The 25267-nt window shown below is 47.2% G+C and overlaps 1 protein-coding gene across 1 annotated transcript in view; it reads left to right on the top strand.

Annotated features, from left to right (window-relative positions):
- The window catches only part of CMTM8 (CKLF like MARVEL transmembrane domain containing 8), a 93373-nt gene extending 82671 nt beyond the window's left edge, over nt 1–10702 (top strand). Inside the window, exons 2-4 of the mRNA XM_066350428.1 lie at nt 4702–4875; nt 7873–7989; nt 10270–10702. Coding sequence (XP_066206525.1) covers nt 4702–4875; nt 7873–7989; nt 10270–10353 — 375 coding nt within the window. The 3' untranslated portion in view covers nt 10354–10702. The remainder of the gene's footprint in view (nt 1–4701; nt 4876–7872; nt 7990–10269) is intronic.
- Nucleotides 10703–25267: the final 14565 nt, after the last annotated feature.

The following is a 25267-nucleotide window of genomic DNA, read 5'->3' as shown; positions in this document are numbered from 1 at the left end:
TTAAAATATGGACAGCTGTTGAAATTGGCATAGATCTGCACGTGGTAGCATGAGAGGAGTCCTCCATGGCTGAAAGCAGCACGTTAAGGGCACCAGGTACAGAGCGATTCATATTTTTAAGGGAGAAAGAAAAGGATGTGCAGGTGGTGGTTATAGATGCGAGGGAGAGAAGCTAAGGGCAGATATAAAATTTGCATATTGGTTTCTCTTGCGAATTTACACCTGGTGGATAGGGGCTGTCATTTCCCTGCTTACTTTGTATATACATTATATTTTTCTCTGTTTATTTTTACCTGCATTTATCACCTATGAAATTTCTTTAAGTCTTAGCTTTACCGTTCAAAAAAAGTCTTAGCCTAAGAAAATGCTTATCCGTGGAAAAACAAACAGCATTTTTGTAGTAGAAGCAAATAAAGATCTAGGGTTAGTCTTAAACACACATACCACACACACAAAGCAGGAGGAGAATAACATTTTTGCAGAGAGATATTCATCAGTATTGGTTACAGTGAGAGACAAAAGGTTTGCTTCTAGAAGTATTTGGGTTACCTAGGAAATTCACTTGGGTAAAGCAATTCCCTTCTTGACAGGAGCATTCTTTCTACTATTGTGTTTGCTGGCGATGTCATGGGTCACATATTCCTGCTCTTTGAGAGATGGCTCAGTTAACGGTATTGTCCCTGTGTATAATAGATGACCACTGCTAGCACAGCAGACAGAGCATCTCTAGGCAGTGGACTCAGCTTGCTTTAATAATGAAAAATGTCTTCACACTTGGAGCCAAGAGCTTGGAGCTAAGCCCGTTTAGCTAGACACAAGCTTGTGCAGGAAACTCTTAAACCCTTGCACTCCCCTGGGGAACACCCTAACTCCATTGGCAGTGTGTCTCCATGAATGGTTATCTTCCCTGTGTGGATCATCAACCAAGGCCCACGGTGACCCTTTCAGTTTGTTTTTTTTGTGTGTGCTTTTTTGTTTTGTTTTGTATTTTTCTGAAGCTAGAAACCGGGAGAGACAGTCAGACAGACTCCCGCATGCGCCCGACCGGGATCCACCTGGCATGCCCACCAGGGGGCGACGCTCTGCTCACCAGGGGGCGATGCTCTGCCCCTCCAGGGCGTCGCTCTGCTGTGACCAGAGCCACTCTAGCGCCTGGGGCAGAGGCCATGGAGCCATCCCCAGCGCCTGGGCCATCTTTGCTCCAATGGAGCCTGGGCTGCGGGAGGGGAAGAGAGAGACAGAGAGGAAGGAGGGGGGGTGGAGGAGCAAATGGGCGCTTCTCCTGTGTGCCCTGGCCGGGAATCTAACCTGGGACTTCCACACACCAGGCCAACATTCTACCACTGAGCCAACCAGCCAGGGCCAACCCTTTCAGTTGGAATTGAGAAGCTGGCAGTCTAGTCAGACCCTGCCATGTTGGGTTACATCTATTGCCAGTCTTTGTGAGCCAACGGAATGTTAAATATACGTGAATAGATTACCTGCCAGGCACGGTGAATTCAGCCCAGGGCCCCATTAGTGTGAGGCATGGCGCTTTCTGGAATTCTGTTTCGTTTTGTGCATCTTCAGTCTCCATAAATTTCTCTTTGCTACCAATGTTAGCACAAAAACACACCTTCGTTAAGCATTTCTTTGGAATTCATATACAAAATCAAGCAAGTAAAAGAATGTTAAATTTCAACTCTAAACAGCAGGGGAAATAGCAACATTTAGTGTCCTTGCCGCTTTCCAGCACAGACATCCAAACTGTGACAGGGAGGTGGGTCCCCCCCCCCCCCAGTGAGCCGTTCCCAGTGTCCCTCGGAAACCTGACTGGGGACTTAATGATCTTCACAGTTAGTCTTCCTTCTTAAACAGGGGCCTGAATGACTTCTGCAGCTGCCACCAGGGCTGGTCCATCCCCGGAGGGCCCCCGCCACCCCAGATGGGGCGGGTTGAACACTGAGCTCATGAATAACCGTTGTTCAGGTCAACCCCTTAAGCTGCTCCTGTTTTATTCATGCCATTGTTAATCTACATTCTAAATCTTTCAGGAGACCATTTCACTTTATCCTAATCTAACCTAGTAAATCTATTCAAGTCCTAAAAATAAAGAAAAAACCCTCTATTAAAGTCCTATCTGCTTCCAAAATTTGTGTTGAATTCACCCACTCCTTGGTCCTCCCTGCCATCGCATTGGTCCTGGATACAGTCCTCCCTTGATGCCTGCTGGGAATTGGTGCTAGGACCCCTGAAGATACCACAACCCCAGGATGCTCAAGTTCTTTACATAAAGTTGTGTAGTATTCTCATAGAACCTACGCACATCTTCCCATATACGTTAAATCATCTCCAGGTTACTTAACGATATTTAGTGCAATGTAGATGATATGTACATAGTTATTATACTGTATTGTTTAGGAAATAATGATGAGGGAAGAAGTCTGTGTGTGTCCAGTCCAGATGCAACTATCCTAGGTCCAACTCTATAGTATACAGCAGCAAGAACATCAGCTTTTTTTTTTTGGGGGTAAGCTCCCCCCCCCCCAAAAAAAATGTTTTCAGTCCCTGTTTGGTTGAATCCACAGATGTGGAATCATGACTACAGATGGATACTGTAATTCATATTCTCCCAGTTGGCTTATGGTGACAGCCTCTGAACTTGTCTCCTCACACCGACCCGTTCCCTTCCACGCGTCCATTTCTCGCCGTGCAACCAGAGTGGTCTTAGGAAAACGTAACTTGATCTTATCCTGTCTTGCTCAAAAGCTTCCCACTGCCCTTAGGATAAAATATAAAATCCTTTGGCGCCCTGGGGCCCACGTTATCTGACCCTCCCAACCATTCTAATATTTTGCACCGAAGTCCTTACTTCACTTTATTACAGATTCTAGAAGCAGAAAGCCCTTCCGCCTCCAGACCTCTGTCTGTGCTGTGCTTTCTGCCTCCAATCTTGTCTCCCCTCCGGCTTCAGGCTACTCCTCGGCATGGCCTTCCCTCACACTGCCCAGCAGAGCTATGCCTCCCTGGTATAGTCCCTTATCACACCCTTTTTCCTTTATAGCATGTTTTTCACAGTTGTATTTACTAGGTATTTCCCCCCACCAGACTTTTTTTTTTGTATTTTTCTGAAGTTGGAAACAGGGAGGCAGTCAGACAGACTCCTGCATGCGCCCGACCGGGATCCACCCGGCATGCCCACCAGGGGGCGATGCTCTGCCCATCTGGGGCGTTGCTCTGTTGCGACCAGAGCCACCCTCGCACCTGAGGCAGAGGCCACAGAGCCATCCTCAGCGCCCGGGCCATCTCTGCTCCAATGGAGCCCTGGCTGCGGGAGGGGAAGAGAGAGACAGAGAGGAAGGAGAGGGGGAGGGGTGGAGAAGCAGATGGGCGCTTCTCCTGTGTGCCCTGGCCGGGAATCAAACCCGGGACTTCCGCACGCCAGGCCGACGCTCTACCACTGAGCCAACCGGCCAGGGCCCTCCCCCCACCAGACTTGAAGTTGTGCACAAGCAGAGTCTGTTCAATGTGTGCCCCGCACTCTGTCCTCGGGACCTGGTAGCAGGAAACCTGGCATATTTCGGGTGCTTCCAACGGCTAAACGAATGTGTGAAAGCTACTTTCCTAGCTCTGTGATTAAACTTACTCTAGTATTATGTCCATATACCATGAGGAAAGCTAAAACAGAAATGACAGGGAGTGTCCTGCGTCGCACAGCAAGCCAGAACTCGCAGCCAGTGCCTGTTAGCCGTCCTGCACCCCTAAACGCTCTCTGTCTCCTAAGGATATGACTTAGATGCTGACTTTTTTATTTAATTTTTATTTTCTTAATTATTTTTCTTTTATTTTAGTAAAAACTCACTTTTTCACAGCGTAGGAATAAAGTCTTCCCGGTCCTTGAGAGGCGCTAGATGGTGAGACAGATGCCTTGCTCTGGCCTCCCTTTTGTTCAGGACTGAACGTGCCTTGGGTTTATTTAGATCAGTCTCTTTTCCCTGATGAAGTCCCCCTGTAGTCCATGGCGACCTTGGTCTGGCTTTGGGTTTGGCCTTGCTCCTCAGCAGCGGTGGAGGGTTGATGACTGTGGCCGGGTAGCTGTGTGGCTGGGTAAATGCTGAGCGTTGTTTCTGGACGACTGGGCCCTCGCTTACCCTCCCCTCTGAAAGCTCAGAGGTGTCCTCGGACCACCGCCGACCTGCCGCCTGCCGGGAGGGCACCTGCAGCGGGGGGCGGGAGGGACCCTCAGAGGTTCGTTCCTGAGAACGGTCAGTCCAGGGACCACCTCTGCAGTCTTGCCGCCTCCACAGGCACCGGGCTGGGAGCAAATCCTAGCCCCAGAGGTAGGTTGTTTAGCCTCTCATGACATTCTAAAACTCTTGTCAGTGACAACATTTAAAAATCAAGCTATCGTGTAGAAACTTCAGTGCCTGTGTTCCCCTGGGGGTGGGGGGAGGCAAAACCAGCCCCCAACCAGAGGCTGGAGCTGAGTAGAGACTGCCCCTTAAAAACAAGACATAGTTTTTCTCGTTTGCCATGGTCTCTGCCCAGCCCACTCTGTTTGTTTATTTCACCTTCCTGGCCTTTGTATGCATGTAAGTTTGTAACCCTTAGTATATTTATAAGTCATGTATATGAGTGAAAGCTGTAACTGACACTCTGTAATTATTTTTTTTTCTTTACTTTCTCCTTTCTCCCTTTTCCACTGCCTCGTTCACATTACAGATTCTGGGACTGCTGGTATGGACACTTATCGCTGGAACCGAGTACTTTCGGGTCCCCGCATTTGGCTGGGTCATGTTTGTAGCTGTGTTTTACTGGGTCCTCACCGTCTTCTTCCTCATCATCTACATAACAATGACCTACACCAGGATTCCCCAGGTGCCCTGGACGACCGTGGTAAGGAAGCCGAGCATTCTTCTTGCCCATTGCCCGCTGGGTAGGATGGAATTGAGCCCTCCTCTGGTCAGTTTGCATTTGACTATAAGCAGTCAAGCTGCTCTTTCGACACTTTACTTAAAAATTCCCTCTGCTGCCCTGGCCGGTTGGCTCAGTGGTAGAGTGTCGGCCTGGTGTGCAGGAGTCCCAGGTTCGATTCCCGGTCAGGGCACACAGGAGAGGCACCCATCTGCTTCTCCACCCCGCCCCCTCTCCTTCCTCTCTGTCTCTCTCTTCCCCTCCCGCAGCCGAGGCTCCATTGGAGCAAAGTTGGCCTGGGCGCTGAGGATGGCTCTGTGGCCTCTGCCTCAGGTACTAGAATGGCTCTGGTTGCAACAGAGTGACGCCCCAGATGGGCAGAGCATCGCCCCCTGGTGGGCATGCCAGGTGGATCCCGGTCGGGCGCATGTGGGAGTCTGTCTGACTGCCTCCCCGTTTCCAACTTCAGAAAAATACAAAAAAAAAAAATTCCCTCTCCTAAAATTAATATCCAGTTTCATAGCTTGCAAGCTGTACCTGCTGCAGAACACTAGAACACAGTCTGGCCAAGTTCTTTGCCACTTTACAGCAAGGATCACCTTTTCTGCAGTGTGTGATCACGTGTTCCTCATTTCCACCTGAGAGCTCAGCCGAATCACCTTAACATCCATATTTTTACCAACATCTCGCTATGATTATTTATGTATTTTCTAAAAAGATGGAAGCTTTCTCTCCAGCTTTCCCCTTTTCTTTCTGAGCCCTCAGCAGAGCCCACAGTTTTTTTGTATTTATCACAGTGGCACTCCACTTCCGGTTCCAAAATCTGTCTACCCTACTCTTGGTACCAAATTCCGTCTTAGTTGGGGTTCTCGAAAGAAGCCAAAGTGACAGGATGTGTATGTAGTATATAAAGAGATTTATTTTAAGGAGTTGGGTCATGTGACTGGAGTCTAAGAAGTCCCACGAGAACCAATGGTCAAAGCTGGAAGTTCAAGAACCAAGAAGACCCAATGTTTCCTTTCAAGTTCAAAGTCAGGGAAAAAGATTGATGTCCCAGCTCAGAGCAGTCAGGCAGGAGCAGTTCCCTCTGGACTCACCAAAGGGTCTACCTTTTTGTTCTATTCAGGCCTTCAGCTGATCGGATAAGATAAGCCGTCAGGGCCCCCAGTGGGGTGGTATATGGGGGAAGAATACCTCTACCACCTACTTAACTCTCTGCCGCCACCAGCCCTGCCCACTTTGCTCCAGAGGAAATAGGAATTTCTCCTTTCTTTAGAAAAATGAATTGGGCCACAGTTAATAAGTGGACAGGGTCATATACTTGAGGATTTCACAAGTCATATACTTGGGGAGTCTTCTCCCCATTTTCTCTCTGGCCCCTTATCCATGTGGCTACAATGGTCAAGACTCAGTACCTATGGCCTGACCAGGTGGTGGCACAGTGGATAGAGCATCGGACTGGGATGCGGAAGACCCAGGTTCGAGACCCCGAGGTCGCCAGCTTGAGCATACGCTCATCTGGTTTGAGCAAAAGCTCACCACCTTGGACCCAAGGTCACTGGCTCAAGCAAGGGGTTACTCGGTCTGCTGAAGGCCCGCGGTCAAGGCACATATGAGAAAGCAATCAATGAACAACTAAGGTGTCGCAACGAAAAACTGATAATTGATGCTTCTCGTTTCTCTTCGTTCCTGTCTGTCTGTCCCTATCTATCCCTCACTCTGACTCTCACTCTGTCTCTGTAAAAAAACAAACAAATAAATAAAAATGGTAGTGGTGGTGGGGGGGTCTTTTACTTGGCAAATAGCAAATGTGCAAAACTTAAGAGGTAATATGCAAGTTTTTTAAAACAAAGTTTTTTTTTATAAAAATGCATGCGTGTTCCTGGAACCCCCCCCCCCCAGAAAAGGCCCCCACAACCAACAAGCATATTAAGTCATCCAGAGAAATCAGGGCCTTCTGGGGTCACATTCCTGATGGCAGTGGAGTATGTTGGGTGGCCTGACTCCTGGGACTGACCCCTGTCTGAGTCTCTTTAACCCAGGAACAATGAACGAAGTGTAGAGGAGGTAACAGGGATACACAACCTGTCTCAGAATACTGGAGCCCGACTCTGGGAAAGTCTATGGTGCCTTTTTTATTCTCTGAGAAAAAAAAAGACACTGCCTCCTCCCCTTTTTCTATTCATCCCCGGGTCTCTGAATTACCAAGGGATAGCTGTGAGACCTTAGGAGGCCTGCTCCTTAAGACTCCGCGCTCTTCCTCCTGTGTGAAGCACTGACTCGGCCCCACCCCACCCCTGCTCAGACAGGACCAAGCTCTGCACACGCCAGAGTATGGTTTCCCGGAGTTTAAATAGAACTGAAAGCCAAATACCTACTTGGATTTACACCTCTTCCTTCTCCAGGATTTAAAGGGGGAAAGGTGAGATTAGTTCCCAAAGGGCTCTATTGATATGTATGATTTCTTTTAAGAATTTGCAGTAGCTTGAGGAGCTTGCTTCAAGGCCCCTCCCTGCCTAGAGCGAGGGGTTGAAAAGCAGCTGGGCTCTCTCCCAGGGCAGGTGCTGAAGGGTGCAGCTCCTGCTGGGGGCCAGGGGCTGAGGCGCATGTCACTGGTGGCGCCTTCTGCGGTGTTCCTTCCGAAGCCGGTATGTCACCGTGGCTGACAGGTGTTGAAACAAGGATGGAAAGCAGATTGAGGGAGAGGAGGTGCGGAAGGGGCAGCGTGCAGCCTGGCTGTGTTGGGGGAGGAGCAGGAGGTCTGTCTGCGTGCTGGGAATGAGATGGTATAAAACCCCTTCTTCCCCAGGACGCGGGTGAGCCGCCTTCACACCACCCTCGTCCCCTGCCCTCCCCCAAGTGTCCAGATGAGCTCCTTACCACACCCGGGCTGCAGTGCTGGCCACTTCTGAGGTTCCAAGACTCCCAGACTTTTCCCACACTCTCTAAACAACCCCCACCCCCATTCTGTCTCCCCAGGGTCTGTGCTTTAATGGCAGTGCCTTTGTCTTATACCTCTCGGCCGCTATTGTGGATGCGTCCTCCGTCTCCCCGGAGAGGGACAGCCACAACTTCAACAGCTGGGCGGCCTCTTCGGTGAGTGAGCCCTCATCCCCCCTGAGCGCCTCCTTCCTCCCTGAGGCCCTCTGGGGACCAGGAGGGGAACAAAAGTGGTCTGCCGGAAAAAGCACCACCTGCAGGATGACACACATCGACAATGAGCTTATGGGTTTGAACGCGTGGTAAATGGGGGTGGAGGGCCGGGGGCGTGGTAAATGGGGGTGGAGGGCCGGGGGCGGGGTTCCCGATGGCCTGAAGTGCCAAGCGGCTGAGAGACTGTGCTTGAGTGAAAGCCCAATGGCGGGAACAAAACGAGTATTGGAGGGGGAATACTGTTTCTGAGAATTCTCAGAACAATTCTACTGACTGCATTTAGGGGGGAAAGACTTGCAGAAAATGAGCATGCTGTGATTCTATTATTATTCTATTTATTCGTGTGTTTTTAAGTAGAAATGCTCATTTGTGCATTGAGAATGGCTTAGAAAAATATGCACCAATAGAGAGGTTCCTTCCAGGGGCTGTGATTGGATGATGAGTATGCAGGGAGGGGCTTCAACTTTTAATTAATATGCTGTTTGCATTTTTATTTAAACCATAAGTGTGTGTTCCTTTTCTGATTTAAAAAAGAAAACACCTAATTTTAAGTTTGTCCAATATTGGCCTTAAAATATTCCATCCGCTAAAGCAGTATTGGGTGGGGTGAGCAGTTAGAAATGTTCAACTACTGGATGATACATGGGTATTCATTATATTCTTTTTTCTTTAAGGTTTTTAAATTTTTATTTATTTACAGATTTTTAAAAGATTTTATTTATTGATTTTATAGAGAGGGGAGAGAGAGGGACAAGGAGTGAGAAACATCAACTCATAATTGCATTACTTTAGTTGTTCATTGCTTGATAGATTGTCATATGTGACTTGACCGGGCAAGCCCAGGGTTTTGAACCAGCGACCTCAGCATTCCAGGTCCATGCTCTTTCCATTGCGCCACCACAGGCCAGGCTCATTATATTCTTTACCTGTAGTTTAAAATGACTATTTAAAGGTAGAGAGCATGAAAGTACCCGAGATTAATAATCAGAAGCTTTGGGCCCTGGCCAGGTAACTCAGTTTATTGGAGCATTGGTCCCAATGTGCCAAGGTTATGGGTTCGATCCCTGGCCAGGGCACATGCGGGAATCAACCAATGAATGCATGAATTGGCGGGACAACAAATTGCTGTCCCTCTCTCTTCTTTCTTCTCTTCTAAAATCAATTTTAAAAAAAGAGAGGAGAGAGATTTTTAAATAAATAAATAAGATAAATAAAAATCACAAGCTTTGGCAGCACTGGGCACAAGTTAAACACAGCTGGAACTGGGTGGAAGTTGCCCCAGAAGAGGGGCCTGTATTTTCCAACTCACCATTGAAACCACACCATCCATACAGGTTCATCACTTCTCCTTACCCGCTGGGCTTATTTATGTCACCTGACCCTGTGGCAATCTGAGGTTAAGCCCTGGTCTAAAATTACCTATACAATAGTCCCCCACTCTCCATTGTTTGACTTTCTGGTTTGTTACCTGCGGTCAACTGCGGTCCAAAACCATTAAATGGACAATGCAGAAATAAACAATTCATAAGTTTTAAATTGCACGCCATTCTAACAAGATGATGAAATCTTGCACCATCCCACTCTATCTTGCCTGAGACAAGAATCGTCCCTTTGTCCCTCGTATCCACGCAGTAAAGACTGCCTGCCCCTTGGTCACTTAGTACCCCTTCTTGGTTACGAGAGAGAAGAGACCACGTTCACATAACTATATTATAGTATATTGTTGTAATTGTCCTACCTTATTATTATTGTTGTTATTATTAATCTCTTACTGTGCCTAATTTATAAGTTCAACTTCATCATAGGTGTATGTGTATGGGGAAAAAACAGCATAGTTAGGGGTTTGGTGCTCTCCGCGCTTCCAGGCACTCACTGGGGGTCTCGGAGTGTATCCCCTGCAGGTAAGGGGGGACTGCTGTACTAATACAGAAATACATGCGCTTTCTCAGATGCACACCACCATATTCACCCCGAAGGGAATACCCCGGGGTTATTATTTGAGCAGAACTCTAGGATTTCTAGATCTGTTCCCACAGAGAAAAATAAGATAGCCAGAAATCATTTCAGAAGGACAGTAATTGAACCAGTCAAGTGGTTTTAGATGAGAAAGCCCGAGCTGAGGGATGCCGAGAGCGCGCGAGTCAGTGGAGGTGAAATGATCACTTGCGTTGACTAGAACGTGCCCTAAGCCCTTCTCTCTCTTTCATGCTCTGTTCCCTCCAGTTCTTCGCCTTCCTGGTCACCATCTGCTATGCTGGAAACACGTATTTCAGTTTTATAGCCTGGAGATCCAGGACCATCCAGTGATTTGCCATTCTGAAAATTAAGAGGGGGGAAAATGGAAGAATCCCACTGTAAAAAACAGCTGTAGGTATAATGTATATTTCCCGAGAATTGTATTTAACTAATGCTTTTATATTCCTAGTTAAATTTTGCTCACAGTGGTTTGTGACGATTAAACCGGACACTTACTTGCAATGTGCTATAACTTATATTGGCCTCTTAAAGATCTTGTTGATGTCTTCATTGACCTTCTTATTATTTTCTTAGATAATGTGTAAACGGATAAAATGCTAATATTAAGAATGTGTCAAGTTTGTAAACCTAACTTTTAAAATGCCAGATTTTTTTTTTTTTTGATTAAACGTTTCACAATATCAGATAACGTTGTGTTGATTTGAGGAAGGGGACCGATTGCTGAAGCCCAAGGTGAGGTGCTATACTTCATCCTCTCTGGCCTGTCCGGGTACAATATTGCAAGGAGACACTTGACCGTGGCCACTAGGCCAGGGTGGTAGGAGGGACCCATCTCTGGGGGATCGTTGGTGTCTATGATTCTCACATGCTAATCAGGAGGCCCAGAGAACATCTAATAAAGATGTTGACCTTGGAGCTGGGTACTGAGCTCGCCCTCAGTGGCGCTGCTGAGTCCAGTGACTGGTGTGCTCACGGCAATGTTTTCTAATACATATTAAAATCAGTGCATAGCCCTGGGTGGTTGGCTCAGTGGTAGAGCGTCGGCCTGGTGTGCAGGAGTCCCGGGTTCAATTCCCGGCCAGGGCACACAAGAGAAGCACCCATCTGCTTCTCCACCCCTCCCCCTCTCCTTCCTCTCTGTCTCTCTCTTCCCCTCCCGCAGCCAAGGCTCCATTGGAGCAAAGATGGCCCGGGCGCTGGGGATGGCTCCTTGGCCTCTGCCCCAGGTGCTAGAGTGGCTCTGGTCGTGGCTCTGGTCGTGGCAGAGCGACGCCCCGGAGGGGCAGAGCGTCGCCCCCTGGTGGGCAGAGCGTCGCCCCCTGGTGGGCGTGCCGGGTGGATCCCGGTCGGGCACATGCGGGAGTCTGTCTGACTGTCTCTCCCCGTTTCTAGCTTTGGAAAAATACAATAAATAAATAAATAAATAAAAAGACAGTTGTCAATATCTTTAAAAAAAAATCAGTACATAATCATTAAAAGCATAAATACTTGTGTGAACCTATAAATCATCTTGCTGACCACGGTGACACGTGGACTATATTTTGGGGGAAATGCCAGCCCAGAAGTTCTCACATCTCCAGTCTCCAGCCCTAGCACTGTTGTTAGATATTATCAGACGGTGGGGAGAAGCCAGCCAGCAAGGCAGATGTGCACTTAGAGGAAGTGGCGTGGGGCAGGGTGGTTCTTGCTACAGCCGTGTATCTTGGGTGATTTTTTTTTCAACATGAGATTCTTTTGAAAAACAAAAAAAACACAGAAACGTTAGCATAGTTGACGACAGTGAAGAGAGGTTCAGCCGGGTACATAGCTCTGCGGACATGACCCACCCCATGGCCTCTGGCTCTTCTGTGCCTGTTTAACAGAGACGTCTCTTTCTGTTGTTGGCTGTTTGTGTCAGTCTTCCTGTTTATCTGGTTCTAATGCCTCATCCAAGTTCTGTTGACCCCTATCTAGGAGAGGTGGGGTTTCTTCAGTGTCTAATAGTACCTACCCCAGACCTTCCAAGGAAACGGTGAAGGATGTCCTTGAGTTATGGATCCAAAGAGGTAGTGAGCACAGTGCGAGGTGATGCAGGATACAGATGTGTGGGAGTGGGTGGGTATTGTGGGCACAGGAAGCCACTCTGAGACCAACATTTAGCAAACCAGGAAGGCTGAGCTCTGAGCTTTAGCAATGCAGACCTGCAGGTGACTGGGACTGCAATCTCTTCGGAGCTGTATTCCCAGTTATCACCGAGAACAGCCTCTCACTCACTCATTCGCAAGGAAATAAAGCAGTAATAACTCCTCGGAGTGTGCGTGCTCTTTCTTCTCTGTTCATCACTCACACTCACGGAGGGATATTCATCTTCCATGTACCCATGGGCTCATTTATTAGTACTTTATATTGCAGTCAAGTCTCCATAAAGGCAGAAAAACTGTAACCCACAAAGATCTGTTTCTGGAAACAGTCATAAAGAAAGAAGCTTGCTTTCATGTCTGTCTGTCTCTCTCTCCCTCTCTCGGTCTCTCCCCCACCCCCAACATGTACATGTGATTTCTGTAATCATGCCGGCATTAATAGGAAGTAACGTCTGGGGTAAAAAGTTCCATAAACCACAGTTCCATAAACCACTTCTAAATATCTTCCAAATAGACTACAACCGTAAGTCTTTCTTGAACTGAGAGCACCAAACAGACCAACTTCAAGAGAACAGTGACTTGCCTGTCTGTGTCCAGGCAGAGTCACTGTCTTGTCTTTATCTGTGGTTTTTCGGGATCCAGACCCTTTGTGTTGCCCTGAGAGTTCACCAAAACACAACACAAAACAAAAACAGCATTTATTTTTAACTGAAAGGAAATTATTATTTCCTCTTTTGAATACCAAGAGACTTTGGTCAAGAATAATTGTTTGTTTGGTTTTTTTATTTTTTTTTATTTTTCTGAAGCTGGAAACGGAGAGACAGTCAGACAGACTCCGCATGCGCCCGACCAGGATCCACCCGGCACGCCCACCAGGGGGCGACGCTCTGCCCATCCAGGGCGTTGCTCTGTTGCGACCAGAGCCACTCTAGCGCCTGAGGCAGAGGCCATAGAGCCATCCCCAACACCCGGGCCATCTTTGCTCCAATGGAGCCTCAGCTGCGGGAGGGGAAGAGAGAGACAGAGAGGAAGGAGAGGGGGCGGGGTGGAGAAGCAGATGAGCGCTTCTCCTGTGTGCCCTGGCCAGGAATCGAGGCTGGGAATCAAACCCGGGACTTCTGCACGCCAGACTGACGCTCTACCACTGAGCCAACCGGCCAGGGCCGGTCAAGAATAATTGTTAAAGGTGGATTTTTACACACACAAATAAATGAGTTTCTATTGCTCAGATGAAGCTCTAAGTGTCAAACTGGGTTTGCATGAATTTTTCTCTTAAGAAATAAACAAAAACCTACATGCCAGCCTACCAAGAAGAAGAGGTGTCTGGGATTTAAAAGGTATTGTAAGAGGGATGGTAGACAGTGCGCTTAAACTCTTCTGCCATCTGCAAGCGCCATCTGCATCCACCTCTCAGCCCTTCCCACACCAGCACGTTCTCCTCGATTGAGTTGGATGGGTGTTTAATTTGATGTATTTACCCACTTACTGCGAATCAATGAAATGCTTTAGGCAGTTCATCTCTCCCCATTGCTATTTCCAACTCATAGCCCTAAAAGATAAATATTTAGCCAGTATTTGAAAATGATGAGAGAAATTAGAGAAAAGAATGTTCAATACCAATTATTTCTGTACCTTTTTAAATTGCTTCCTCCATAGGAAAATCCCTTCAGGCCATCAGAACACTAAAGATTTTAAATACATAAAATATCTCTGCGTAGAGCACAGACAATAAAAAAACGCTAACTGAAGATGCAGCCCTGGGTAGAAAAAAAATCAATTTAGAGTTTATATTTCTGTCCCCTTGACAATTATTATTTTAATTAAAAGATGATTTTATTTTTTCAGAAAATAATTATCCGGGCCTGGAAGACTAGGTGTGTGCACACACTCTTGACAGGTGGCAAGCTAAGAAACATTTATTGGTTTGACCTTATGTAAAAGTTCTTCTGGGCCCAACCTGTGCTGGCGCAGTGGATAAAGCACTGACCTGAAACTCTGAGTTCACCGGTTCGAAACCCTGGGCTTGCCTGGCCAAGGCACATACGGGAGTTGATGCTTCCTGCCCTTCCCCCTTCCCTCTCTCTCTCTCTTTCTCTTCTCTCTAAAATGTGAGTTGTAAGCAGACAGCTGTAAGGGAAGGCAAGATAATGTTCCAGTGTGGATGACTCAGGACCATAGGGAAGATTCGACTACGTGTTATCAGCTAGGGAGTAAGTAAAATCAAGTGTTTGGTATATATATAGGAGAATATAGGGTTTGAGCCCTGGCCGGTTGGCTCAGTGGTAGAGCGTCGGCCTGGCGTGCAGGAGTCCTGGGTTTGATTCCCGGCCAGGGCACACAGGAGAAGCACCCATCTGCTTCTCCACCCCTCCCCCTTCCTTCCTCTCTGTCTCTTCCCCTCCTGCAGCCAAGGCTCCATTGGAGCAAAGTTGGCCCGGGCACTGGGGATGGCTCTAGGGCCTCTGCCTCAGGTGCTAGAATGGCTCTGGTCGCAACAGAGCAACGCCCCAGATGGGCAGAGCATCACCCCCTGGTGGGCATGCCGGGTGGATCCTGGTTGGGCGCATGCAGGAGTCTGTCTGACTGCCTCCCCGTTTCCAGCTTCAGAAAAATACAAAAAAAAAAAAAAAAAGAGAGAGAATATAGGGTTTGGGGGGGATGTGCTTTGCAACACAGAGGTCATGACTTTTCAGACACTGCGGAATGTGAGTGACAAAGTTGTTGACAGAGGAGACATTTTATTTAGAAGGTATGTTTTGAGAAAACATCCATGTCAAATGGTAGAGCTTTTTTAAATAGAATACTCAGAACAACTAAATCCTGAAAGCAGCAGACCTATTGCTGCCTCCCCACAACACTTCTCCCTTCTGTTTTTAGTCAGTATCCACCTCACCCACTCAGCCTGTGCTATTTCGGGGAGGCCAACTCCACTGTGACTCTAAGAATGGAGCGTGTGGCTCTGCCTAAGTAATTCCACCCCCTGGCCATACTGATTGGTTTAAGGATGGGTATGTGACTCAAGGCTTGCTCAGGAGTTCTAGAAAAGAAGTTCTGAGACCATATGTATGCAGAACATATATGTATTATTGTATATAGGCAGGAAGTTGTTGGCAAGTATATTATGACCACAAGGGGGAGCAAGTCATAGGATCAAGGTGACTGGAAGAAAGAAAAGAGATAAAAAAGAAACTTCATGCCCTGGCCCAGTTATTCATTTGGTCAGAGCGTCATCCTGATTTGCCAAGATTACAGGTTCAAATCCCAGTCAGGGCGCATACAAGAATCAACCTGTGAATGTATAAATATGTTGAACAACAAATTGATGTTTCTCTCCCTCTCTCTCTCTCTCCCTTCCTCTATCTTTAAAATCAATCAATAAAAAATTTTTAAAAAGAAACTTCATCGTGATTACGTCATTGAGCCACTGAATTAACTGAGCTCCGAATACTGGCACATTTCTGGACTTGGCAATTATAACCACTTTGCTTACACTAATTTCTGATCCTTGCAACAGTATGCATCCTAACCAATACACAGGCCTTCCTGGCAAATGGCTTTCAAGCAAAGACATAAAATCTTGGTTCTGGTTTACTTTCTAATAGTAAGCCACCACAGGGTCTGAGGTAGATGGCAGTAATAATGGATAAGTCAACTTTAGCACTAATGTTCATTATCAGTAGAAGGGTAGGAATAGGAAAATTTGAGAGCCCACTTGAGAGAGGGACTCAAGCCTTCGTGAGACTATTATTTAAGGGTGGTGATAGCCTGGGAAGATCCTAGAAAGAGGAGCAGCAGGAAGGAGTTTTTATGATCTGACTTTGGTCATTGCAATAGGAAAGCTGAGTGTGAAGAAGGAAACAAAACAATCTGGCCTCCAACCATTTGAACTTAATGAGAACTCTACCTTGTGTTTCAAAGACAAATAGTCCATCTTGAAAACTCGCTTTCCTCTCTGGAAATAACTTGGCCATTAAATGCCAAAGAACATTGACACTATCAGAGTAAGGATTAAACCTAAACTCCTAACAGAAAAAAAGAACTTAGAAATAAATCAACAGTGGTTCGTTTTGTTTTGTTTTTCAAATTAAAACTATATGGAATGCATACATTGCTGGTCAGACTGATACATAAACAGTTTCATGTTTAATAAAGTTAAATATACATTTATACTGTGACCCAGCAATTTCATTCCTAGATATTTACCCAAGAGAAATATATCCATAAAAAGATTTTGCAGGGGCCCTGGCCGGTTGGCTCAGCAGTAGAGCATCGGCCTGGCGTGCAGGGGACCCGGGTTTGATTCCTGGCCAGGGCACATAGGAGAAGCGCCCATTTGCTTCTCCACCCCGCCCCTCCTTCCTCTCTGTCTCTCTCTTCCCCTCCCGCAGCCAAGGCTCCATTGGAGCAAAGATGGCCCGGGCACTGGGGATGGCTCCTTGGCCTCTGCCCCAGGTGCTAGAGTGGCTCTGGTCGCGGCAGAGCGACGCCCCGGAGGGGCAGAGCATTGCCCCTGGTGGGCGTGCCGGGTGGATCCCGGTCGGGCGCATGCGGGAGTCTGTCTGACTGTCTCTCCCTGTTTCCAGCTTCAGAAAAATACAAGAAAAAAAAAAAAGATTTTGCAGGAATATGCATAGCAGCCATATTTATAATTGGCCAAAAATTAGAGACAACCCAAATGACTATCAAATGGTGAATACACAAATTGTGGTATATTTGTACAATGGAATACTACTAAGCGATAAAAAAGGAGTGAATGGTGGACACATGGAACCATGTGGGTGAGCCACCAAAATATATGGAATGAAACAGGCCAGACCAGACTCCCCCCCCCAAAAAAAAAAAAAAAGTTATCCTATTCATATGAAGTTCACAAAAAAGGTGAAACATCTGTAGTGACGGGAAGCTGGTTGGTGGTTGCCTGGGGTTGAGGTGGGAGGGGCTGGCTAGAACGGGGCACGGGGAGTGTTCTGAAGGGAAGAATCAGTTTACATCTTGGTTGTGGTGGCGGTTGCATGTGCCTGTGTGTTTGTCAGAATTCACAGATTGTTTACTTAAAGTGGGTGCATTGTATTTTATGTAATTATAACTTGTAAAAGTTTATTTTAAAAGAAAACGTAGAGTATTTTTAAATGTCCATTATAGCCCTTATCTCACCTGCTTTGCTGTTGGATTGGGTATTGCCATCCATCTCCCATGTGGTTTGTGACCCTTTGGAGGTTGGGATGGTGGGTTTTCTTTTTTTTTTTCCTAAAGTGAGAAGCGGGGAGGCAGAGAGACAGACTCCTGCATGCCCACTAGGGGGCGATGCTCTGTCCCTCTGGGGTGTTGCTCTGGTGCAACCCAAGCCATTCTAGCGCCTGAGGTGGAGGCCATGGAGCCATCCTCAGCGCCCAGGCCAACTTTGCTCCAATGGAGCTTTGGCTGCGGGAGGGAAAGAAAGAGACAGAAAAAGGAGAGGGGGAAGGGTGGAGAAGCAGATGGGTGCTTCTCCTTTGTGCCCTGGCTGGGAATTGAACCCAGGACATCCACAAGCCGGGCCGATGCTCTACCACTGGTGGGTTTTCATTGCCTTCTTCCCTCTGGAACTTAGTACAGCACGTGGACCATAGTCTGTGTTCAGTACACATCTGCTGCAGTGAAGATACTGGGAAGTTAATGAAGAGTCCCAGAAGACCTTGAAGGATTAGCACGTGGAGGACAAAGGTGAGATGAACCGATAGAGGGCAAGCTGGAGCGTGGCTGGAACCAGTGCTGCCCAGAATGCGAGCCTGCCCAGGAGACACGGGAGGGGAGATCTGGGCGATTCAGGGTTCTGGGCATCACAGGGGGCCTGCAGGTGAAGAACTGACCCTGTGAATCCATTCATGGTGCTTGGAAGTAGACTGTCAGAAAAGTGCTTCATAAATGAGAACTTCCAAGTGGTTAGTGAGTGAGGTACCTGGGAAAACACAACTGCTTGTTTTCTGGAACATGTAAATGACCAATTGCCTGATAAGGTCCAACCATTTAATGATATAGTATTAGGTTGAACCAACTGAAATTGCAATATTTGCCCCTGGGACCTACAATAATGGCAATTTCATATGATTGAATGTACAGTTTTTTACTTGACTAGTGGTTTTCATACATTATGACAGTTGATCCTCAGAATAATTTTGCCTTAGCTAAAACAGGTGTCCACAGCCCCCATTTATTAGGTGAGGACAACTGAGGCTTCATGAAGTGGCAGTGACTTGTCCGAGGTAACACAGTGAGTGATGAGAATAGCTTGGGTTGACACAGAGGTCTCCCTCCTGATGTCCAGCTCCTCTGCCTAGGTGACTGAAAATATCTGTCCTGTGACGAAAGGAACCAGGGAAAAATTGTACAGGGTGGAGGGATAAAATGGTAACATTTCCAGAAATCTATTTGACAATATATAAGAAGACTTAAAAAATATTCATTCCTGCCCTGGCCGGTTGGCTCAGCGGTAGAGCGTCGGCCTGGCGTGCGGGGGACCTGGGTTCGATTCCCGGCCAGGGCACATAGGAGAAGCACCCATTTGCTTCTCCACCCCCACCCCCTCCTTCCGCTCTGTCTCTCTCTTCCCCTCCCACAGCCAAGGCTTCATTGGAGCAAAGATGGCCCGGGCGCTGGGGATGGCTCCTTGGCCTCTGCCCCAGGCGCTAGAGTGGCTCTGGTCGCAGCAGAGCGACGCCCCGGATGGGCAGAGCATCGCCCCTGGTGGGCGTGCCGGGTGGATCCCAGTCGGGCGCATGCGGGAGTCTGTCTGACTGTCTCTCCCCGTTTCCAGCTTCAGAAAAGAGAAAAAAAAAATTCATTCCTTTGGCCTTGGGGATGCCTTTTTTAGGATTCTAAGATTCATGCACAAGGTATTATTCCTGGTCTTACATATAATAGGCGGGAAAAGGATCTGGATCAACCTAAAACCCTCACAGTAGGAGAATGTTTAAATAATTAAATCCATTGAACAAGCCTTCAGGAAATAATGCACAACCACCCACCCCCTCCCAAGTATATTCGGAATCCGAAGTGGTTAGCAGCATCATTAATAATTTATTCTGTTCTCTAGCTGAGCTGAACCACCGTCGCAAGATTGGTTATTAAACGGAAGCTCAGTTGTTCAAGTGCTATCTTTCTAAAAGCATGTGGAGGAGAAAAGTAAGTTGTATACACACAAAAAAAATTGATACTGCTACTAAAAACTGAGGAAGTTTTAATAGGAGATGTTTATGATATAACTTGGGGTTCACAAAAGGCAGAGCAAACCTGATTGTCAAGAGTGGTAGGATCCCGGGGTGATTTCGTTTTCTTTGTTTTTCTGAACCTCCCTCAATTTTCTACAACGAGCAGGAAATAGATTCATAATCAGGAAATAACACATTTTTAAAAGTAAAAAACAGGAGAAGGCAGTGGGTTCAGCAGGGTGGGAAAACCAGGACCCTCACTAGTCGTGGGAAAAGTGACATCAAGTCCCCTTAGAGAGGTGGACAAGTGGCCAAAGCAATTGCATGACAGCCGTTCAGGGTTGTAGCCACCGCCCCTGTCTCCTCTTACAGGGAACTGTAGTCGTCTTTGGCCATCATTTATCTCACAAAATAGTTCGTGGATATATAGGAAAGAGCCTCCTCGCCTCTTCTTCCCTCTCCTGCCTTCTGCCTGCTCCTCCCCTCCCCTCCCCCTCGCCTGGTAACTTCAGAGAAGGAATACCAATTCTGGTAAAAAAAAAACAAACAAAATAACCCCCACAACATTAGCACAAAAAGGTAATTGTTCCCTACACTTTTATGTTGCTTTATTGCCTTTCTTAACATTTTCAAATACATTTCTGTTTGAACCTCAAAGACAAGTGATGTATCAGCCCATTTCACAAATAGGAACATAGAGGTCCAAAAACTTTTAAAACTTAACTAGAAAAGGATTTTTAAAGCAGGTACCTGAAAAGCGTCACAGAGACCTGATGCTTTTGCCTTTCTGTCTTAGTTTGGGCTGCCATAACAAACAGAATGTCACCTACTGGGTTCCGTCAACAACACATTTATTTTGTCAGAGTCCTGAAGGCCGGGAAGTCCATAATCAAGGTGCCAGCCAATTCAGTTTCTGGTGAGAGGTGTCGTCCTGGCTTGCAGATACACCACCTTTTGCTGGTGTTGGGGGGTGGGGGGAGAAGGAAAGAGAGGGAGAGAGAGAGAGATCAGGTATGTCTTATAAGGGCACTAATGCTATTATAAGGTCTCCATGCCCAAGACCTTACCTAACCTTGATTACCTCCCAAAGGCCCCAGCTCCAAATACAATACTCTGGCGGTTAGGGCTTCACTATTTGAATTTGAAGGGTACACATTCAATCCGTGACACTGCCAAATATTCATTTCTCTTTCTGGGACCAGCACCTTGGTTTTTCTTTGGGGAATCCTCCTCTCCCACTCAGTTCCTCTAGTTCTGGAGAACTGCCAACCCCAGCTCCAATCGCAGATGGTACTCGGCCTCTCCAGTAAGTGTTCCGCCCCTTTGGATATAATGATTGATTGAAAGATGGAGTCGGCCCTGGCCGGTTGGCTCAGTGGTAGAGCGTCAGCCTGGCGTGAGGGGGACCCGGGTTCGATTCCCAGCCAGGGCACATAGGAGAAGCGCCCATTTGCTTCTCCACCCCCCCCCTTCCTCTCTGTCTCTCTCTTCCTCTCCCGCAGCCAAGGCTCCATTGGAGCAAGGATGGCCCGGGCGCTGGGGATGGCTCCTTGGCCTCTGCCCCAGGCGCTAGAGTGACTCTGGTTGCGGCAGAGCGACGCCCCAGAGGGGCAGAGCATCGCCCCCTGGTGGACAGAGCGTCGCCCCCTGGTGGGCGTGCCGGGTGGATCCCGGTCGGGCGCATGCGGGAGTCTGTCTGACTGTCTCTCCCCATTTCCAGCTTCAGAAAAATTCAAAAAAAAAAAAAAAGATGGAGTCATGATCCTTATTTGGACCAGTGAGAAAGCCTGTTACGGACTGAATTCCCCCCCTCGTTCATGTGTTGAAACCTTAACCCCCAGTGTGACTGTATTTGGAAATAGGGCCTTTAGGGAGATAAGGTTAAATGAGATCATAGGGTGGGGTCCTAATCCAAGAGGATTTGTGACCTCGTAAAAAGAGGAAGAGACACCAGATTTCTCTCTTCCTCTCTGTCTTTCTCTCCACTCACAGCGAAGGACCACATGAGGACACAATGAGGAAGTGGTAGTCTACAAGCCAGGAAGAGGGCTTCACCAGAGACCAACCCTGATGGCACTTTAATCTTGGACTTCTAGCCAACAAAACTATGAGAAAATAAATCTGTTGTTTAAACCAGTGGTCCCCAACCCCTGGGCCGCAGACTGGTACCGGTCCATGAGCCATTTGGTACCAGTCCGCAGAGAAAGAATAAATAACTTACATTATTTCTATTTTATTTATATTTAAGTCTGAACAATGTTTTATTTTTTAAAAATGACCAGATTCCCTCTGTTACATCTGTCTAAGACTCACTCTTGACGCTTGTCTCGGTTACATGATACATTTATCTGTCCCACGCTAAAGGCCGGTCTGTGAAAATATTTTCTGACATTAAACCGGTCCATGGCCCAAAAAAGGTTGGGGACCACTGGTTTAAACCACCCAAGTTGCCTGACCTGTGGTGGCACAGTGGATAAAGTGTCGACCTTGAATGCTAAGGTCGCCGGTTCGAAACCCTAGGCTTGCCCAGTCAAGGCACATATGGGAGTTGATGCTTCCTGCTCCTCCCTCCCCTCCTCCTTCTCTAAAATGAATAAATAAAATCTTAAGAAAAATAAAAATAAAAAATAAACCACCCAAGTTGTGGTATCTTGTTACAACATCTTAAACAGATCAACGCTGTGCAGAATCACTGGGAAAAAGGAATCCTTATAAAGAGGTGAGATTATTAGCTGGGGGGAAATATATGCTGCCGGAGATCATGGGAGAGCCCGCCTTACAGTAAAGCAAACAGAGGAATCTGAAGCCAAGAGCCAGAGGTCCTGGCTGCATGATCTGAGCACCTGGATCCCACTGTGTCTGAAACACGTTTCATGTCTGCATACCACCATTAGTTACACATGCCAATGAATTCTTTTTGCTTGAGTTTACTTTCTGTCGCTTGCAAACTGTGACTAATACAGTCAACTCTCATTTTATTATTTTTTATTATATATGACCAGATAGATCATCATCATCACACAGGTATAAATGAATTATGGTCTTGACAGTGACACTCTAATTGAAGCCTTGGAACCTGCACCCCCCTCAGTGTAAACAGAGAAAAATTTAAGAATTCTTGAATTCTCACCAGCTACTCAGATACCACCCATCTGCTGGTTCCCTCTTTGAGGATGAGATCTTTAAAAGGGGGCTATGGAGTTCTTTGCCTAAGCCCTCGCTCCCCCAAGGGGCAGCCCTTTATACTAAAAAGGTATCCATCCCACCAGTGTAGACATCTCGGCGTACTTGGCAGCAGGTCTGATCTGTGGAGACTTTTCTTGAACACCAGGCCAGCACATGGCCCTTGTACTGCCAAGCATCTTGCTCAAGCTCTAAGTGATCATGATGAAGTGATTAACACAGTGGCCACCACCAGCGATTATTTCCTATCTGGGCTGGTGGCACACTGGCCAATAGCAGTCAGAGAAACCCAGCAAAGTCTCAACTCTAGTGGGCTCAGGAAATGCCAGTGGTTCGCAAACTCCAACTTGTATCTGAATCATGGGGGAGGAGGAGAGACGGCTTAACAAAACACAGATTGCTGAGCCTCACCCCCAGAGTGTCTGATTCAGCAGGTCTGGGAGGGGCCCAAGAATTTGCATTTACCACAAGTTCCCAGATGCTTCTGGTCTGAGCAGTATACGTCGAAAACCACTGATTTAGAAGATTACTGGAGAACTAGGTGAAGGCCACTCGGTGGAGTGGAAATTATCTGATGACTGGCTCTTCCACTTTCCTGAAGCCTTCACTTCGACAAAGGCCCCCTGTCAGCTCCACTGTGGGGCTTTGAAGCCTGGGACAAGTACAGGAGTGAAAATGTTAATCGACATGAAGAGTGATCTGCAATGCCAACTTCATGCCTGGGGCACAGAGCTGAAAATGTTACAGAATGCCTGCCTGTCTATTGCATTGTCCCAGCAGCCCTTAAGTGCAATTATTGTTGTTTTACAGAGAAAGAAATGGATGTACCAGGCACCGTGACTGCTGTCTAAAGAGAAGACAAGATATCAGAGACAATTGTTTTCTTTTCTTTGGTCATGAAAATTAACAATGTCTCAACTTTGGCAATGGTTCTCAAACTTGAGCATTCAAGGGAATCACCTGGGAGACTTGTCAAAACAGAGGTGGCATGAGTATCTCCACATTCTAGAATCATCAAGACTGCCACATTGATGACACCCTTCTCATTACAGGACAGCTGGGCATCCAATAATCTCAAAAGGAGATTTTTTTTAATGTTATCTCCAAATCAAATTATAAGTTCGGCCACAGGGACACTCTGCTCAGAAGGAACACAGATAACATCTCACTGTGGTAGCCCTGTTTGGACTTGTCTTCATTTAAGAAATACCCCAGAAGGAGTGCAACATAGTATGTTCCTTGAATAATTGTTTGTCAGCTCCTAATGGAGGTAAACGTATGCTTACCTTGTGACCCAGCATATCCACTCATTGGTATTTACTCCAAAGAAACGAGAGTTTATATCTACCAAAAAAATCTTACCAGAATGGTCATCACTTTATTGGGTACAACAGGATGAATCTCAAATGCACTGTTCAGTGAAAGAAGCCAGACACAAATGAGATTATTGTGTACTATTTCAAGTATATTGTGGAACCTGAGAAACGGTTCCTGGGGGCTGACTCAAATTAAAAACAAAAAACAGAACCTCCAGTCATTTCTACACAGGGGCCTCTCACATAAACCATACTGTAGGTAGAAGCCTACACTTTGCTGCCTGCCTCCTGCACTGAACTGCCTGCCCGCACTGTGTCCTGCCTTCTGATCAGCCCTTATAAAGGAGTTTTTGAAATTACATTTCAACCAATAGGACTGAGGCTTTCCCACCAGCATCTTCACTGACATTCTGGCCAATCAGAACAGCGCCTTTTAGACCAATCAAACTGTGAAGACTGAAGTCCTTATTTGCATGAGGATGGACCAATCAGGAACCAGGATCAAGGACTTCTGTCTATATAAATTAGCTCCCCTCTCACTACAGAGAGTACACTTTCCTTTCCCACTGGAGACTGCATTTCCCTGGCTGGAGCCGAACAAAGATGGAACACCGTAGACACCTGTAAGACACCTAGCAGGACCAGAGCACCAGACCAGAGTGGAGAAAAGCAGGCAAAGCTAAGGCAGGGCAGAGGACAACAGACCAGACCAGATGAGACAGGCATGAAGCGAGTACAACTGTCTCATCTCAGGGCATCCAAACAAACCTTGCTGCTTCACAGTTGAGCTGGAACACCTTTGAGCTCTTCCACAGCCATGCTGTTCTCACTACTGGGCTGTATCACAATTGAGCTGTTTGCGCTGAATAAAGTCTCCTTCGCCACACTTTAAGTTGGGAATTCCTATTGGCCCGTTGAATTGATGAAACTATAATGAAAAAAAGCAGATTATCTCGGTTACCTGAGGCTTGGTAGAAAAAAGGGTGCAGTGAGGGAAGGCAGACTGAGAAGGAGCGAGAGGGAACATTTTGGGGTATTGGCATGTTCTATTCAACTGGGTGGTGGCTACACAGGGGTAGACACAGTAAAGTTAACGGAACTGAACATGAAAAGTTTGGACATTTTGGGGCATATAAGTTTAACTGCAATAAAGTAGGTGCTTTAAGCACACATCCGCAGCCACACACCATTCCAGCTGTGACCCCGGCCTTGCACACTTAGGTTACAAGGCTTCCCCGTCCAGTACCTTTACCGAAAGCGCAGGGCCAGCCCCTCCCCGCCTAGGTCTGCCACAGCTGGATGCTCGCTTCACCCTCCCCCGCACCGGACCCTAGAGCCCCGCCCTCCCCACGGCCTGAAGGCCGCCCCCCGCCCCCCGCCCCGGGCCAGGCCCCGCCCCGCGGCCCCGCCCCGCCTCCGCTCCGCCTTATCTGGCCCC

The sequence above is a fragment of the Saccopteryx leptura genome, chromosome 10 (assembly GCF_036850995.1).
Source record: "Saccopteryx leptura isolate mSacLep1 chromosome 10, mSacLep1_pri_phased_curated, whole genome shotgun sequence".
Classification (NCBI taxonomy): domain Eukaryota; kingdom Metazoa; phylum Chordata; class Mammalia; order Chiroptera; family Emballonuridae; genus Saccopteryx; species Saccopteryx leptura.
This window is presented reverse-complemented; position numbering and strand designations above follow the sequence as displayed.